We start from the raw sequence: 16,267 nt of genomic DNA, 5'->3' as shown, positions 1-16,267 counted from the left end.
GCTGGCTGCATTCTTCATCCCAGCACGGGATATAGTTCTCATTGTGGCCTTGTGGGATGGATTTCTTTGCTGCACCTAGGAGGACTTTGCAGTAGCCAGCATACGCAGCGTCCACATGGGCAGAATCTGGGTCCGGGAGACAGGCTGATCTTCTTTCAATCTCAGCTGTGTATGATTGCCAGTTGGCCTTCCTGAAGTTCCATCTCCTGACGGGCTTGCCTGGTACTGGCTGCACCAGGGAGGAAGCATGGATGATTAACGGTCGGTGGTATGATCGTGGGAACCTGTCAAGGATGTGTCTCTCCGGTGTGGGGTCAGCGCTGCAGCACAAGGCGAAGGCCAGGTCCTGGTTGGTATGGGTATCCATTGGTAAAAGTGGAAGCTTGGGTGCTGTTTTGCATCATACAGCAGCAGAGCATTGGAGCCAGAGGCCCATTCAGACAATGTCTCTCCATCTGCAGATGAATGGCCGTATCCCCAGTCGCTGGCTTGGCAGTTGAAATCCCCTGAGTAGATAGCGGGTGCAAGGAACAGCCAGAGGGCCGACACGGTCAGCGTTGATGGTGGGGGCTTATACACATTGACCACTGATGTTTCCTGGATTTTAGTGACCAGCCACTCAACACTGGAGCCAGGTGGGGACTGGCCACCATCTGTCAAGTTGAGATAATCCCTCACAAAGGTTGCCAGGCCATGCTGTCTACTGTAGATGGACCCAGCGAGATGGAACCCGGGCAGCCTGAGGTTGTCCTCTTCTGTGCAGTGGGTCTCCTGAAGAAGGACAGCTGCTTACTACATTGTTTTTGGCCAGATGGCATATGACCTCCATTTTGGCAGTGGTAAGGCCCTCGACATTAAGTTGAAGCGCTGGAATTCCTTGGCGCTCAATGGTCGGCATGGCCACCGGCCTTGACATGGACCTGTGTCCCCCCAGCCTCTTGCCTCTTGGTCTTCCAGCTGGGTGATTGGGTGGCGGAATTAGTTTCAAGAGCTGGTCTGGCACCATTTCTTGTTACTTGCAGGGGAGGCCACGTGGAGGCTGTCGTCTTCTCTCACGCTAGTGTAGTGAATACTGACAGACTGCGGGAACAAGACTGGGACTGAGAATGGTGATGAGTATATAGTATATATAGTGTATATCGTTTATATAGTATATACAGTATAGTATATATAGTATATATAGTGTATATAGTATATATAGTATATAAAGGGTGATGCGCGATGGGATGCTTGATGCTGAGCCGCGCATTGCGGTATTGAACGCAGCATACAATACAGACTGGTCGAAGAGCTGGTCATAAATCCGAACGGTAGTTAAACAGGTAGGTCATTAAGTGACGAGTACCTGTATAAAACATATAACATAATAATTATTGTGGGAGTAAGCTGTAAAATGTATGTACTTTCTCTACAGTTGATGGGGAGACATTGCTGTTGCTGCCACCCACTTACATACCACTGTTCCATACAGAGGTAACAGTGAAAGCAACCTGTCATATACAGTACCCTGGCATGTCAACTGTGGTTGTTGATCATGAATTAAATAGACCATTTACATTTCTTATTTTCTCAAGAGGAAGCCCTAGATGACCCAGAGACAAAATCTGTACTTTTTGTACAAAAAGTACAAAAGAAGGTACTGTGTTTCAGTAATGTAATCCATAGGTGCCTATGAGCCTATCAGCACCTATGAGCCTATGAGCATCCAAGAAGAAGGTTGAGCACCTACAGGATAAATTCAGAGGGAGAGGGAGACAGGGATGCATTCCGCATCATGCATGGAGAGGGAGCGATCGCACATCCACACAGTGTTAACCTTTGAGTCCTCCAACAGCGGAGAGAGCCTTGCTGAATGTGGTAATTTCCTCCAATTATATGATTAAAGGGACTTGGGTGGATAACTCTGGACTTGAACCTGGTCTCTGGGTGCTTTTGGACACACCCTCAGAGTTCTGCCTCTCAAAATCTGACTCGAGATCAAACCCTCAAGCGTTGGAAACATCATGCCACTGTTAGGTGGTCAGGTCACTGTTACACATTGCCCCAAATGTTGGAGAGATGTAAAAACAGAAAGTGATATTAATATTTGCTTTGATATGAATGATATATTTTTATTTTGGAACAACTACACTTAGCCATCTGGTACTGCACCACATGCTCTTCTCAGGATCAGAATTACAACCAAAGAAAACAAATTACACTTTTAAAAGCTTTACATTCACAATAATCCAAGATTTGTGATGTTATTTACTGAAAGCTGTTAAGGGTTGGTAACAGTTACTGTACATGGTAAGAGGATTTTTTCTTTTGTAGAAAAATCTCTAAGATGGTAAAATTAAAGCATGCATCCTCATGATTTCACCATGGACACCCACAGAGACACACGTTTATCTGCTCCTATCATATGGAAATGACTTTCATGATTTCACCTTCAGTCACTGAAAAGGGTCCAGAAATAACAAGCAACCTTTAAAACCATGCTTCCATACAGATACACATAGACATAAAGGAAATATAAAGGATATAAATATATAATATGACTATATCCAATTTCACCATTTGTTCGCATATTCAAGTACATAGACATTTTTACATACACAATCTTATTTTCTTCTTCTTCTGGAAAAAGATTATGTTTTGTGACCAATTTTGCTCACATAAATTTGATAATTATTTGGTCTGGAAACAGACACAGAAAAAACATCATTTATTGGTAAAAAGTAAAATCTAAACTCAATTATGAACATAAGTAAACTCAATTCAACTCTATCAAGGTTCTGGGGCTGCTCAGTTTCCTGCTCTTGCTTGAGCAACCTTGGAGTTTGACTTTCGGTTCAAAGCATCACAGATGAAGTCTCCAGCCTCCAGGACTTTGGACAGATTCACTCCCTGCAGCAGCAACAACAAACAACAACAACAAAAATAACAAAATATTCACTGTAAATATAAAAATCTTTTTTAAGCACATTTAAGAAAATTCTGATTATTATGTTTTTATTTTCTTGTGGAAAATGTCGTCATTGTGATTGTGATTGTCGTCAATAGTGATTATTAACTATCAACAAAGTAACAAACACCTATGACATATGGCGAGACATTTAAAGATTTTATCCACATGATGAACTATGAACCCCCATGGGGCAGTTTATGTCAGGGAATTACAATATTTATGATTTATTACTTTCACATATACATATCTGCTTCTTCTTTTTCTTTCAGCTGCTCCCGTTAGGGGTCGCCACACATATACAGTAGATACTGTGTAATGGAACTGGAGATGCAGGGAATACAACCTACAAGCAGGGGGAGCTCTTGTAGAGTAAATATTTGACAGCTTTGTTGGGCAAGAAATAGTAGGTGACTAGAAAATATCTCATTATGGTATCTCACCAGACTATAGATGAAGAAGAATCTTTATTTGTCATGACACTACAACACATGTATATATACACACACACACACACACACACACACACACATGCTTTGGATGTTGGTTGGTGAAATGTGGCCTCTGCATTTAACCCATCCTGTCTTGTCCTTCCTCCGGGGGGGGCAGCCAGGAGCAGTGGGCAGCATTCGTCGACGTGCCCAGGGACTTGGTTCCATAAGTCTATCGCTGGTCAGACGACGATGTATGCATGTTTTTGGTGGAGGTCCTTAATGATGTTAGATGGAGGAAACCCCATGTGAACACGGGGAGAACACGCAAACTCCACACAGAAAGGCTCCTATTTTGCAGATAACCCACCGGAGCGCAGTGCCAACAGCACCCCAGGCGGAAATCAAACCCAGGACCTTCTTGGTGTGAGGCAGCAGGGCAATGCACTGTTCCACCGTGCCACCGATAGGTATATTAATGCAATATGGCTATACACATATTTTTTTGGCAGCGTATTATCAGTACTTATTATCAGTACTGTCACTGCATATTGCTTCTAAATACTGTCTGTATATTATTTTAATGTAACCGCCACCTGCACATATTTGACTCACTAGTCAGTGCTTTTCTATCTTAACTTCTATATACGTACATATTATTTGATTTAATTTGTTTTACTTGCACTGTTCCGTCAACTTCTGCTTCTGTGCCTGTATGGTGTAGCAAAGTCTTATCTTATCTTGTCTTATCCTTTCTATAAAATGCTACACAGTGTTGGAGTGCAGATCTACCACTCACTGTTTGGATGTCCATGCCGTGCAGCATGTACAACACGTCCTCTGTGGAGACGTTTCCAGATGAGCCCTGGGCGTAGGGGCATCCGCCCAGGCCAGCCACCGCCGAATCCACCACGCTGACCCCCATCTGCAGGGAGACACACACAACGGGGCACTCAGGACAAGGCACCAGTGACACCACGGGGACCGGGGTCACCAGGGGAACCACAGACATCAAGGGTACCACAGGCACCAGGAGCACCAGGAGCACCAGGGGCACCAGGGGCACCTGGGCCCTCAGCCCAGAGTTTAAACCATCAGAACAATGACTCCTGCCTGGGTTTACCATGGAGCTTGGTGCCTGGGCTGCAGTCGTGTTCAGCACCAACAGAACATTGGATTTCTGATCAGCTCCAACCATGACAATGCATCTCATCTGTTTCTCACTTCCTGCTTATTCACAGGCTGTGAAACAACAAGATGATATTTGTTTTAACATTTACATTTACATTAAGTCAAAGGAACATACAAAAAAACAAAAAAAGATTCACTTTTCTTTACAGGGACTTCTTCGAGAAAAAAACCCTTAACCAGAACACAGATTTTCACTATTTTAAGAAACCTTTTCCCAAAACAAAACCTTAAGCAGTATGCAGATAGATTTTTTTTCTAAAAACATGGTTTTCTGTTTGTTTGTTTGTTTTAATAAAAAGGTCCTTTACCTAGAACCCAGTCACTTATCTTTAAAGGGACTTTTTCTAAAAACACTTTGGATTGGATTGAATTGTGATTTCCCTTTTTTAAGGGACTATTTTTATTTATTTTTACCAAAGTCCCTTAGCCAGAAGGCAGATTCACTTTTTTCCAAAAACTCTATTTTTGTTTTTATATTTTTTTTATTTTTTAAGTCTTACCCAGAATCTAGGGTCACTTATCTTTGAAAGGCCTTTTTCTAAAAATGTCAGGATTCTGCCCTGTGTTTGTTATGAGTTATTCTGTCCCTTGTTGTTACAGTAGTGTATGTAGTCTTGTGTTCCACCCATCCGCATACTGTATCTGTCCCTCTCTATAGCTCCCTCTGTCTGTCTCTGGTTCTAGATCCCTGCCACTGCATATCAGACCCCATTCTGCAATCTAGCCAGCTGTCTTCACCTTCCTTGTCACTCCAACTGTATTTCACCTGTTCCCTGTTCACTAAGCCCTGGTCAAGTGTTTGTTGTACCCACTGTGTCAGTCCGATTAGTTTGTCTTCTATGACTGTTTTTATGGTTTTGACCCCTGCCTGTTTGCAATAAACCCTCAATCCTCTGCACCTACTCCTGAGCCTCCGCTGTGTCCTGCGTTTGGGTTCACTAGACAGCACCATGACAAAACCCTTAACCATAGCAGATTTTTGTTTTTTTTTTAATACTAAAATACTAAATAGACAGCATAAGATTTTCTCTTATTTTGTTCTTATCTTGTATTATCTGGAGTTCCACATGTACATAACTTTCACCCACAATTAAGAATATGACTGTAATGTACTTCAGGTTTAGTTTAATTTACTAGGAGCTATTTATTTTGACCCTACTTTGGCTGACTACAGCCAATATATGGTCAAATGCTGCTTTCATTATTATCAGACTGTTTCCAAAGTGTTTTTCACAGACCACTTACACATTTAAATGCTCACAAATCGTGCATTGGCACGCTTGTTGGTGCAACATGCAAAGACAATAAACCATTACACATGCTGAGAAAAATATAGAGCTTTGGTAATTTCAGAACAGAATATGCTCCATTTAAAACTTTGAGCCTTTGCAGTTTTTACGGACCCCCAGGGGTCTGCAGCAGATATCTGCAGGGTTCGCAATAGAAATAATGCTGAAATGTTTCATGAACACCTCTGCCTTTGGATCAGCATGGGAATATAAGATGTTTTATAATGCTGGATGTCAGAGGATCCTACAGCCAGGTGGATTTCAAGCCGGCATTACACTGAATCCAAAAACTAATCCAACTGTCGGAACCCTCCACCGCCCACTGGTGGTCGATGTTGACAGTGCATGTGTCTATCATCAGAATTCCACACCACACATTCCAGGATCTGACATTACAACCAGAAGCCATTTCTTTCATTGAAACTGGGCTTTAAAGGTGCAGTGTGTGTAATTCACAGAACAGACTTGGCAGAAATGGAATATAATATGCAAGTATGTTTTAACAGTGTAGAATCACATGAAAATAAGAATCTTTGTGATTTTGTTGCCTTGGAATGAGGCTTCACAGAGGCTGCTATGTTGCACCGCCATGTTTCTTCTACAGTATCCCAGAATGGACAAACCAAACACTGTCCCTAGAGAGGGGCTGGCCCGAGTTTCGCGCCCACTGTCTCTTCCTTGGAGACCGCCATATTGCCACAACATGGGGAGGGGTATTCTGTTGGTTGCGATCTGCAACATCTCGCTAGATGCCACTAAATTCTACACACTGCACCTTTAAACAAAGTAAATTGCTTTTATAAAAAAATTACATCAGTAACATTATCATTGACAGTCATCACATTAACCATATGAATAAATCTGTCAATAAATACTATCAATTACAGAAAAACGTGTTTATTAATGAATCGTGTGTATTTTTTCACCATGTAAACACTATATAAAGAGCAAATTTGTACCTTTTTTGTCAGACAAGAACCTATTTCTCCCGATGTCTGAGCTGTGCTGTTTGTGTTGGCGAGCGGAAGGGGAGGTGGGTGAGGTGGAGGTGAGGTGGGGAGTTCAGTGGTTGGGGAGGTGATTGAGGGTTGATCCACTCTGGTTTGGTCTGCTCAGGGAGATTTCCTGACCTTGATAGAAGCCAGAGCAGGATATTGTAGCGGGCAGAGTTTCATGTTCTATTAAGACAGAGCAGTGATCCTCCTGCTGGAGCACCTCCTCCAGGAACGCCAAAAAGAAGCGAGAACAAGGAGGAGGAACTACGAGGAGGAATGAGGAGTGGGAATGAGGAGGAGGAGCAAAGGTGCGGGAATGAGGAGTGGGAACGAGGATCACGAACGAGGAACAAAAACAAAGGAGCAGGAACCAGGAGGAGGAAACAGGAGCACGAACAAGGACAAGGAATGAGGAGGAAGAAGGGGGAACAAGGCTCCCCTTCAGATACACCAGACCACCATTAGCTTCTCGCTGCCCAGGAACCTGATGGGTTCTAGGCTCCAGGTACAGAGACTGGCTGATTTTTGGGGTAAGGACATTCGATGCCTCATGGAAGTGAGGCCGCTTGGAAAATGACTATGAACATGAACATGAACATCCTTTTTGGTTTTGTAACCTCATCACAGAAAAGGAACGTTGACACCAAGCAGCAACCATTACGCTCGGGGTTGATGCCAGTATGGAAGTGCTTCAAACTGCAGTTCAGCCAATGGCCACTAGATGCTGCTCCAGAATATGTCAGACCAGGGCCGGCTCTCCCTCTAGGTGACATAGGCAGTCACGTAGAGGGCCATCCTGAGGGGAGGGCGCAGAGAGGGAGCAGAGGGTGCAATTTGCGCACCTGTCTTCCTCTTCGACAGTGCCTACGGCGGGTCAGCAATGGGGCGCCCACGCTCCGATGGTCCCAACCCCAGGTGCGATCAGCATGCCAAAACAGTGGCTTTTTTTTTTAGATGTACGTAGTTTTATTTTATTCCATTTCCTTATGGAACGAAACAAGCACTGTGTATAATAGGGACACTTTGCCTCCCCCCCCCCCCCCCCCCCCCCCCCCGCCCCCCGCCCCTAATATATTGCAGTATCTATATACATGTTATAACAAAGCAAAAACTTCTACAAACACTAAATAAGTAAGTTAAGTAAACTTTTGATCTTCTTGCCATGGCGCTGTTTATTTGTTTGTTTAGGTGAAGCCATTGATCGATCAGTTAATGTAATTGCTCAATCGAATCATCAAATCCAATTTTAGTAATCAAATAATCTAATTCTAGTGATGTTTTGTGTAACATTTTCTCATATGTGCTGTTTTACAGGTTCACCAAAATCTGATGCTTGCTTGACTATAAAAAGTACTTTTACTTCTTATGACGGAGTCCATTTCATATAAAGTATTTAATACTTTTCCTTACTCAGAATTTTGGTTGAAGAACTTACACTGCAGTCCTGTAGGCTGTAGGTTTACTTCTGCGACATTATTTTCTACAACTGCAGTTAAATTGACTGATTGATATTTTGGAAAAATTCAACTATCACATTACATTCTTAACGCTAAAAATATCTAATCTCATCATCTTATCGAAATGCTATGGGGTGTTCTTCCGTGAAGGTCTTACAAAACTATCATTCTCTTCAGTCCATCACCAGCCAGTTACCAGTTGACATTCTTCACCCCGTTATCAGTCAAATAACTAGTTGAATTCTTGTGAAACGCCTGCAGCGAAACAGCTATCATTTTACACTTGGAAAAAATGGACGATGACATTGAATATATGTTGCTGCAAAGCCTGTGAAATCCAAGCCCATAAGTTTTCCATTGTGTGAGCCGCCAGCAGCAACAACAACAAAGGACCTTGGAGCTCCTGGGAAAAATCATCCATAAAGAGCCAGGAATGTCTGTATCACAAACAAAAGAAGGGGAATCCATTTCCCTCCCGGTTGGTGCTTGGTGGTTTGAGGTCGGTGGTTGGAGGACGACTGGCACACAGAGTAATGAAAATCGATGATAAAAATCTTTCATTTCCATCCCATGTATAAGTGAGAAATGTGAGGGTGAACATCCACGGCAGCTTTTTTTATTTCCAGCGGTCACAAAAGGAATCTGTGTTCAATCATCTCCATGTGACTCTGGGAGATGAACCTACCTACATACCTATGAGCCTCGTACCTACCGACCTACCAATAAACCTACATATATACCTACATACATACCTCCATACCTACCAATTTACCTATTTACCCACATACCTACATACTTACGTAGCTACATACCCACCTACATACCTACTTACCAACCTACCTTTTAACCTTCCTACATACCTATCTATCTAGTTACCCACCTGCCTACCTACCTACTGTGAGAGAAAAATGCATCACAGCAAAAGCCGCCATCTCGCGCATTCTATTATTTTTTTTACCTGTACTGTCAGCATGCTGGGCATACAACACAGAGTATTTGTATGCCATTGCATCTAGGACAGAGTTAGTCTGCAAGTGGAGTTTAAGTTCTCAACCTGCAATGCAACTCTTTATTAATTCTTAAATCATCAAGAACTGTTTCAATAACTCCTCATTCTACAGGTCATCCTGTGGATGACCTGTAGAATGACAAGAGCACAGTTTTTGGTTATAGAGAACCATCACCAACCCCCCTCTTTGGAGAACTATTTATCATGCTTGGGTGTATAAACCACTGATGTGTGTGTGTGTGTGTGTGTGTGTGTGTGTGTGTGTGTGTGTGTGTGTGTGTGTGTGTGTGTGTGTGTGTGTGTGTGTGTGTGTGTGTGTGTGTGTGTGTGTGTGTGTGTTAGAAGTCCACCGGTGAGTGTACATGACTTTTGGTGTAGGTCGGTATTATGTCGTGGCGCCTTCAAGCATCGGATAGGGCCCCGAAGCCCCCCGAATTCCGCAACCCTATGACTGCAGGAAAGCCCAGAGTACTCTGCCCTATGACCCCAGGGGCGCACACACACAACCAACCCCCAGGTGCAGACACAAGACGCAGCCACAGGCAAAGAAAACCGGGCTGTCTCCGCAGCCCCGCCAGGTCACAGCACATCTTAAGCCACCAGGCACAAGCCGTCAGGACTCCAGCCCAGCCGGCAGGGGGAACCCACCCGACCGACAACCACGCCCCCACACCGCCACGCCAGTGACTGGACACCCCGGAAAAACCCCAGTGCTCAATGTGTGCTGTTGGTAATTGCAGTGAAAATTGCACGGTTGGGGGTGCGAGTGCTTCAGGCAAGTCAAAGCCGAATCACTCGCACCCCTCCTGCCCCGCACACAACCCACAACAAAGAATCAACACACAGACGACAGCTGCAGGTACTCCCCAGGAGCACGTCTCCTCCCCAGGCAAGTTCAACTCAGGTAAAGGAGCAGACGCCACCATCCAGACACACTAACTCCCCCGTGGGGCCCAGGGATCCCCCACGAACAGAGGCCTACGCACCACGGATGTCCCCAGAGCCGCCCGGGCATTCACCCAACCGCAAAGCCCCGACAGACCAGGAGGACCCCCACATGCCACAAAGCACAACAACATTGCACCGACTTAGAAAGACTCAAGTATTAAATGATGGAGTTGTGCAGTGATAAAAGTAACCCATATTTCTTATAAATGAATCAACATTGTTTTTGGATATTGCAAATAGTTTTTCCATTGAGATGTAATCTATTAATAACTGCAACCATTGGGAAGTGGTGAGATTATCTCTCTTGTTCCAATTAAGTAATATTGTTTTCTTGGTAATTGTTAAGGCGATCAAAATGGGTTGGTGGTGTTTCAGTGGTGGGTCGACTGAGGAGAGGTCACCGAGAAGACATATAGATGGGGAGACTGGAATGCTGCAACCCAGATGGGTTGATAGCTTCGTGGTGATGTTGGTCCAAAATGCTAGGATAGGTGGGCAGAGCAAGAAGGCATGAAAGTAGTCAGCTCTGGTATCAAGGGAACAGTGAGAGCAAATGTCTTCATCCACAAAACCCATTTTGAAAATTTCCGTGATATGGACTTTGTGCAAGCTCTTATATTGGATGAGTTGCATTTTGGAGTTGGGTTAGAGGTTAATATCGTTGGGAACAGCAAGGTGTCTTTCCCATTTCATTGTAGGTAAAGTAAAGGTGTCATCAGTTTTAAAAAAAAGTTTGTATATTCTGGAAAAGGGATTTTTCAAGTGACCGATATGAGTGAGATGTTCAATGATTTGAGGTGGTTGTAAGATGTTGTTTATCGATTTGATTTTAACTTTTAGAGACTGCTGTAGTTGAAGGAATTGAAGGAATCGATATTATACCTTTGGGTTAAGGTTGGGAAGGATATAAGCGAATTGTTTTCAAAAATGTGTTCCAGATGAGTAATTCCTTGTCTTTTCCAAGACCTAAAGATAATTGTTCTGTTTTTAACAAGAAAATCTGGGTTGTGCCAGATTGGCGTGGATTTGTTTGGAGATAGAGTGTGACCACCGAGTTCGAGGAATTTTCACCAGGCTGACAGAGTTGTTGCAATAAATGCTTTTTTTTAAGCAATTATGTTTCTTATAGTTTCAGTGAGGAATGGGAGATCAGACAATGATAACTCCTGACATTCAGTTTGTTCAATGTTCCGCCATCCATGGGCCAATTGTTGCTCTGGTTGTAACCATTTAATTATAAATTGAAGATGGTTTGCTAGATAGTAGTACTAAAGTTCGGGGCAGCTAGGCCTCCACAGTCTATTTTTCTGTAGAGTTGCTAGTTTAATTCTTGGTTTCTTGTATTTCCAATAAAATTTGTTGACTATTGAGTCTAGAGTATTAAACCAATGTACTGTTGGTTGCACTGGGGTCATTGAAAATACATAGTTTATTTTTGGAAGTATATTCATTTTTGACTGCTGCTATCCTACCAATTAGTCAGATGGTTAGGTTGTTCCATCGAATGAGGTCTTCTTCAATGGATTTGGGCAATGGAGTGAAGGTAAGGGTAAACAAATCTGACAGATTGGTGGAGATATCAATACCAAGATATCTAATATTGCCCGTTGTGATGGTTAAGGGAAGTTTCTGGGTTGGAACATTGCAGTCTCCCCAACTGAGTGTTAAGACTGTGGTTTTAGTCCAATTTATTGAATAGTTTGAGATAGCTGAGAATTTAGATATAAGATTGAACACCTCCGGTCAAGGTTGACTTGACCTCGGTAGCCTCTGCTGGCGCCTAGCAGCTGACTTAGAACTGGTGCGGACCTGGGGAATCTGACTGTTTAATTAAAACAGAGCATCGCGAAGGCCCCAGCGGGTGTTATGATGCGCGCCGCTGTCTTCACCACCCTCTGGAGCGCCTTGCGATCAGCAGTGGAGCAGCTGCCGTACCAGGCGGTGATGCAGCCAGTGAGAATGCTCTCAATGGTGCATCGGTAGAAGTTGGTGAGAGTCCTGACAGACACGATGACAGATGAAACCTAGGATGGTGGTGTTGTCCGGAAACTTCAGGATGGTGTTGGTGCTTCTTGTGGCCACACAGTCATGTGTGAACAGGGCGTCCTGGAGGGGACTGAGTACGCAGCCCTGCGGGGCTCCGGTGCTCAGGTATTGTGTAAGAAATTTGGGTCATCCTCATTGGGGCCATAAATATTAGCTATGCATATTTTATATTATATTAGCATAATATTAGCTATATTTGATGCTACCTAAAATCCCATTAATCATTATGTGACGCCCTTCTGGGTCTGATATTGTGGTTTGATTTTGATATGGGATACTTTTATTGATCAATATAGAGACTCCTTTTTTTTTTAGTTGTATGATGCGGAAAACATCTGATTAACCCATTTAGCTTTGAGTTTGATGTTCTCAGATGCAGTGAGGTGGGTTTCTTGCAGTAGACAGAAGCTGGGGTTAATCTTGGTGAGGTGAGTTAGGATTTTGCTACGTTTAGCAGGTGAGCCCAAGCCTCTCACATTCCAACTAACAAACTTAATGGGTGTCATTGTAGCTAGTTAGGGGGTGATGGCACAGTGCATCCGAGGCAATAGCTATACTACCGTTCCCATGCTTTCCCATAGATACGTCTGGGATTTCCTCCTTCACATTCCTTTTCACTGTCATAGTATTGTAGGAAGTTTGTAGGGATACATAACTACACAAACAAATGACAAGGAGACAAAGATAAACATAGAACATTGCCGGATTAGACATACATAAAGTGAGAGACATAATATAGTGAGAGTGATAGGAGAAGTGAGGAGAGAGGGATTAGGGAGGTGAGATGATGAGAGAAGTAAGGAGGGGGAATTAGGAGGGTGGGATGAGAGTGAGCGTTATTTTAGATTCCTGACATAGATAGCATGCCTATTCTTACATCTTGCAGTATATAATAACCAGAATTAAAAGAATACATACATAATGATCAGAATAACCAGGGTGTAGTGGAGGGGTCTTGGTATAACAGACCATCTATATATAGTTTATCAACAACCATCGATTGGCGTTTACCCCTCTGCCGGTTCTCCTTCAGGACGGGATACAGCACCTTCCTTCGGTCGTTGATCTCCCAGGGGAATTGATCGTTCATACCTAGCGTGGTTCCTTTCAGCTCCCACCCTTTGCTTTTAACCAGCTCCTTGTCCTTAAGTGTTCAAACTTGGCAATGATGGAGCGGGGACGGTTCCCAACGCGGTGTTCCAGTCGATGAACCCGGTGGAAGGTGATCTACTTCACGGTGCCCGTCGGCAGTTTCAGGGAGGTGTGGAGAAAGTCTTTCACCAGATTTTCTAGAGACTCGGTGTTGTTCTCTGGGATCCCAGAAAAGATGAGGTTGTCCCGCATACTTCTGTATTGTATATCCAGGATAGTCTCTTTCATTACATTATTTTATTCTTCCATCTCCGCTGTGAGACACTTCACGGAGGTTTTTAGATCCGCGTTGTCTTTTTGCATCTCAAGGCTGGAAATCAAGGCTCACTTTGATCTCGGTAATGTCTCGGAGAAGTGGACCAACCATGTCCAGCTTCTTGTTAATCTCATCCAAGACACTCCCCTCTGCAGCACCCTGTATGAGATCGTCTGTTTCCGTTGCTGAGTCGATCCTCTTCCTTTTCGCCGGATAATTGCGGTCCTGGTCGTCTCCCATCACGTAATCGTTCTAAAAAAAACTATATAATCCTCAAGGTCCTCCACTTTGGTTTTGCGCAGTGTTCCCTTTTTTATATTAATATATATAAATATTATTTGCAATTCACTTTGTTATTGTGTCTGAGGTGGAGCTGCTGGTGTGTTAGTTAGTGTAGTAGGGCGCCGCGAGATCTCGCGAGATCACAGCATGCTCTCGTCTCTCCTACAGCATGCTCCCGTCTCTCCTTGCTCTGGCATTTCTAAAATCTCCAGGAGCAGCCAAATAATTTGAAAAAACCTTTCTTGAAGGAAAATTAGACAGAGTTTGATTTATAAATAGTAGAAAAATGTTAAACCGTGGAGTTAAATATTCCCGTTAGATTACATGGGGAAACGCAGTTCACTTACCGAGACGCTAAACAACATTGCACAACGCAGATCGATTGTTTCGTTTATAGGGACCGTCAAGGTGAAGATCATTCATCCATATTCCATGTGATGTGAAGTCACAATGTGAAACCGTTTTGATAGAGTTCAGCCTTTAAATATTACGTGTTCTATACACACACAGAGACAATGTTGTGGAGGGGGCGTGTCACTGACGTCATTGCCACTTCCGTAAACAAGACAAGGCTCCGGTTTCACTTGTCTGTGAAAATTCTGGTTGATTAGGAGAAGCAGGTGAAGGAAGATCTAATCAAATCGTGGACCTTAATCTGACCAGTGCGATAGATCCAAGTCAGTTTAAGCAGCGTGCACTGGAGTTCATTTTCCACGATGATAGTCAGTTCTCCGACAGCGACGCTGAATCTGATATTACTCCGGACTTGGAGAACCTTTCAAACAATGGATTTCAGCCCGAATGTGACTATGAAACGGAATATTTTCAATAACCAAAACGCGAAAGCCGCCAAATTACCCTTAAGTAGGCGGTGGGTCACATATTTGAATGGGAGGAAATAGCCTCTTCCTGTTGAGGGGGTTTTAAAACATTGCCTCTGTGTTTCCAGGAGCACCCCCCCCCCCCAAGTTTATATAAAGAGACTGTTGTTTCTCAAAAATGTCAATTTTAACATTGAAGAACAAGATCACATTTCTTCCTGTTTAACCTTGTATAGAGATAAAGAATAACCCCAGGGGATCTTGAAAGATCATTGTAAGGGATATTAGTCTGTGTCTGCCACCAAAGTTTGCAAGTACCTGTGAATTCACTGTTTAAAGGTAACACCTGGGGAGACAACTGAGGAGCACATTCTTGTAAATGACTTCTGACAAATGGCCACAACCTCTCTATGGGATAAAGCTGTCTCGGCAGAAAGAGGGTCACAATGGTCAGAACACTGCTTTGGAGCAGTACTGAATCTTTCTCTTTATTCTGCAGAATAGATATCTTTAATATTCTCAGTTCATGTTTTCTTTGTAGCGGGCAGATTAACCTCACCGACATTGCAGGAGAATTTCTTCTACACTACCTACATACCTACGTGCCTCTACCTGTTCACCTACCTATATCTATTTATGTATCTACCTGCCGACCTACAGACCTATCTAGTTTACCTCTCTCTCGCTCTCTTTCCCTTATTATTTTACATTATACATTATATATATATATATATATATATATATATATATATATATATATATGGGGTCTAACAGACCCCAGGCTGTTAAATTGGGGAGTCTCTCCTCCTCCACTATCACCCTGAACACTGGCGTGCCGAAGGGTTGTGTGTTGAGCCCTCTGCACTACCCTCTCTTCACTCACAACTGCGCCCCTGTTTATGGCTGCAATGCCATAATCAAGTTCGCAGATGATACCACTGTGGTGGGCCTGATCAGAGGTGAGGATGAAACAGCATATAGGGATGAGGTTCAACATCTAAATACGTGGTGTAAAATCAATAACCTGGAACTCAACACCAAGAAGACCAAGGAGATAATTGTGGACTTCAGGAGAAACAGGAGCAGGGCACACACACCCCTCCATATCAGCAGTGCTGAGGTGGAGCGTGTGTCTAGCTTTAAGTTCCTTTGGGTCCACATCACAGAAAATCCCTCAACTCCTCCAGTCTGGTGAAGAAGATGCATCAGCGCCTTCACTTCCTACGGACCCTTAAGAAAGCACGGCTTTGTCCTAGGATCCTATCGGACTTCTACCGCTGTACCACTGAGAGCTTACTTACAAACTGCATCTCTGTCTGGTACGGTAACTGCAACGTTGCCGACCGCAAGGCACTACAAAGAGTAGTGAACTCTGCTCAGAGTACTATTGGCTGTATACTCCCCCCCCCATCCACAACACATACCATGACCGCTGCTTAGACA

At 43.6% G+C, this 16,267-nt stretch overlaps 1 protein-coding gene across 1 annotated transcript in view; it reads right to left on the bottom strand.

Annotated features, from left to right (window-relative positions):
• Window positions 1-2,787: 2,787 nt before the first annotated feature.
• hmgcll1 (3-hydroxymethyl-3-methylglutaryl-CoA lyase like 1) overlaps window positions 2,788-16,267 on the bottom strand; it is a gene marked incomplete at both ends in the record, with an annotated part of 31,217 nt that continues 17,737 nt past the window's right edge. Inside the window, 2 exons of the mRNA XM_080016920.1 lie at window positions 2,788-2,889; window positions 4,178-4,303. Coding sequence (XP_079873046.1) covers window positions 2,788-2,889; window positions 4,178-4,303 — 228 coding nt within the window. The remainder of the gene's footprint in view (window positions 2,890-4,177; window positions 4,304-16,267) is intronic.

Source organism: Zeus faber (genome assembly GCF_960531495.2).
Source record: "Zeus faber genome assembly, chromosome: 16".
NCBI classification, from domain to species: Eukaryota; Metazoa; Chordata; class Actinopteri; order Zeiformes; family Zeidae; genus Zeus; species Zeus faber.
This window is presented reverse-complemented; position numbering and strand designations above follow the sequence as displayed.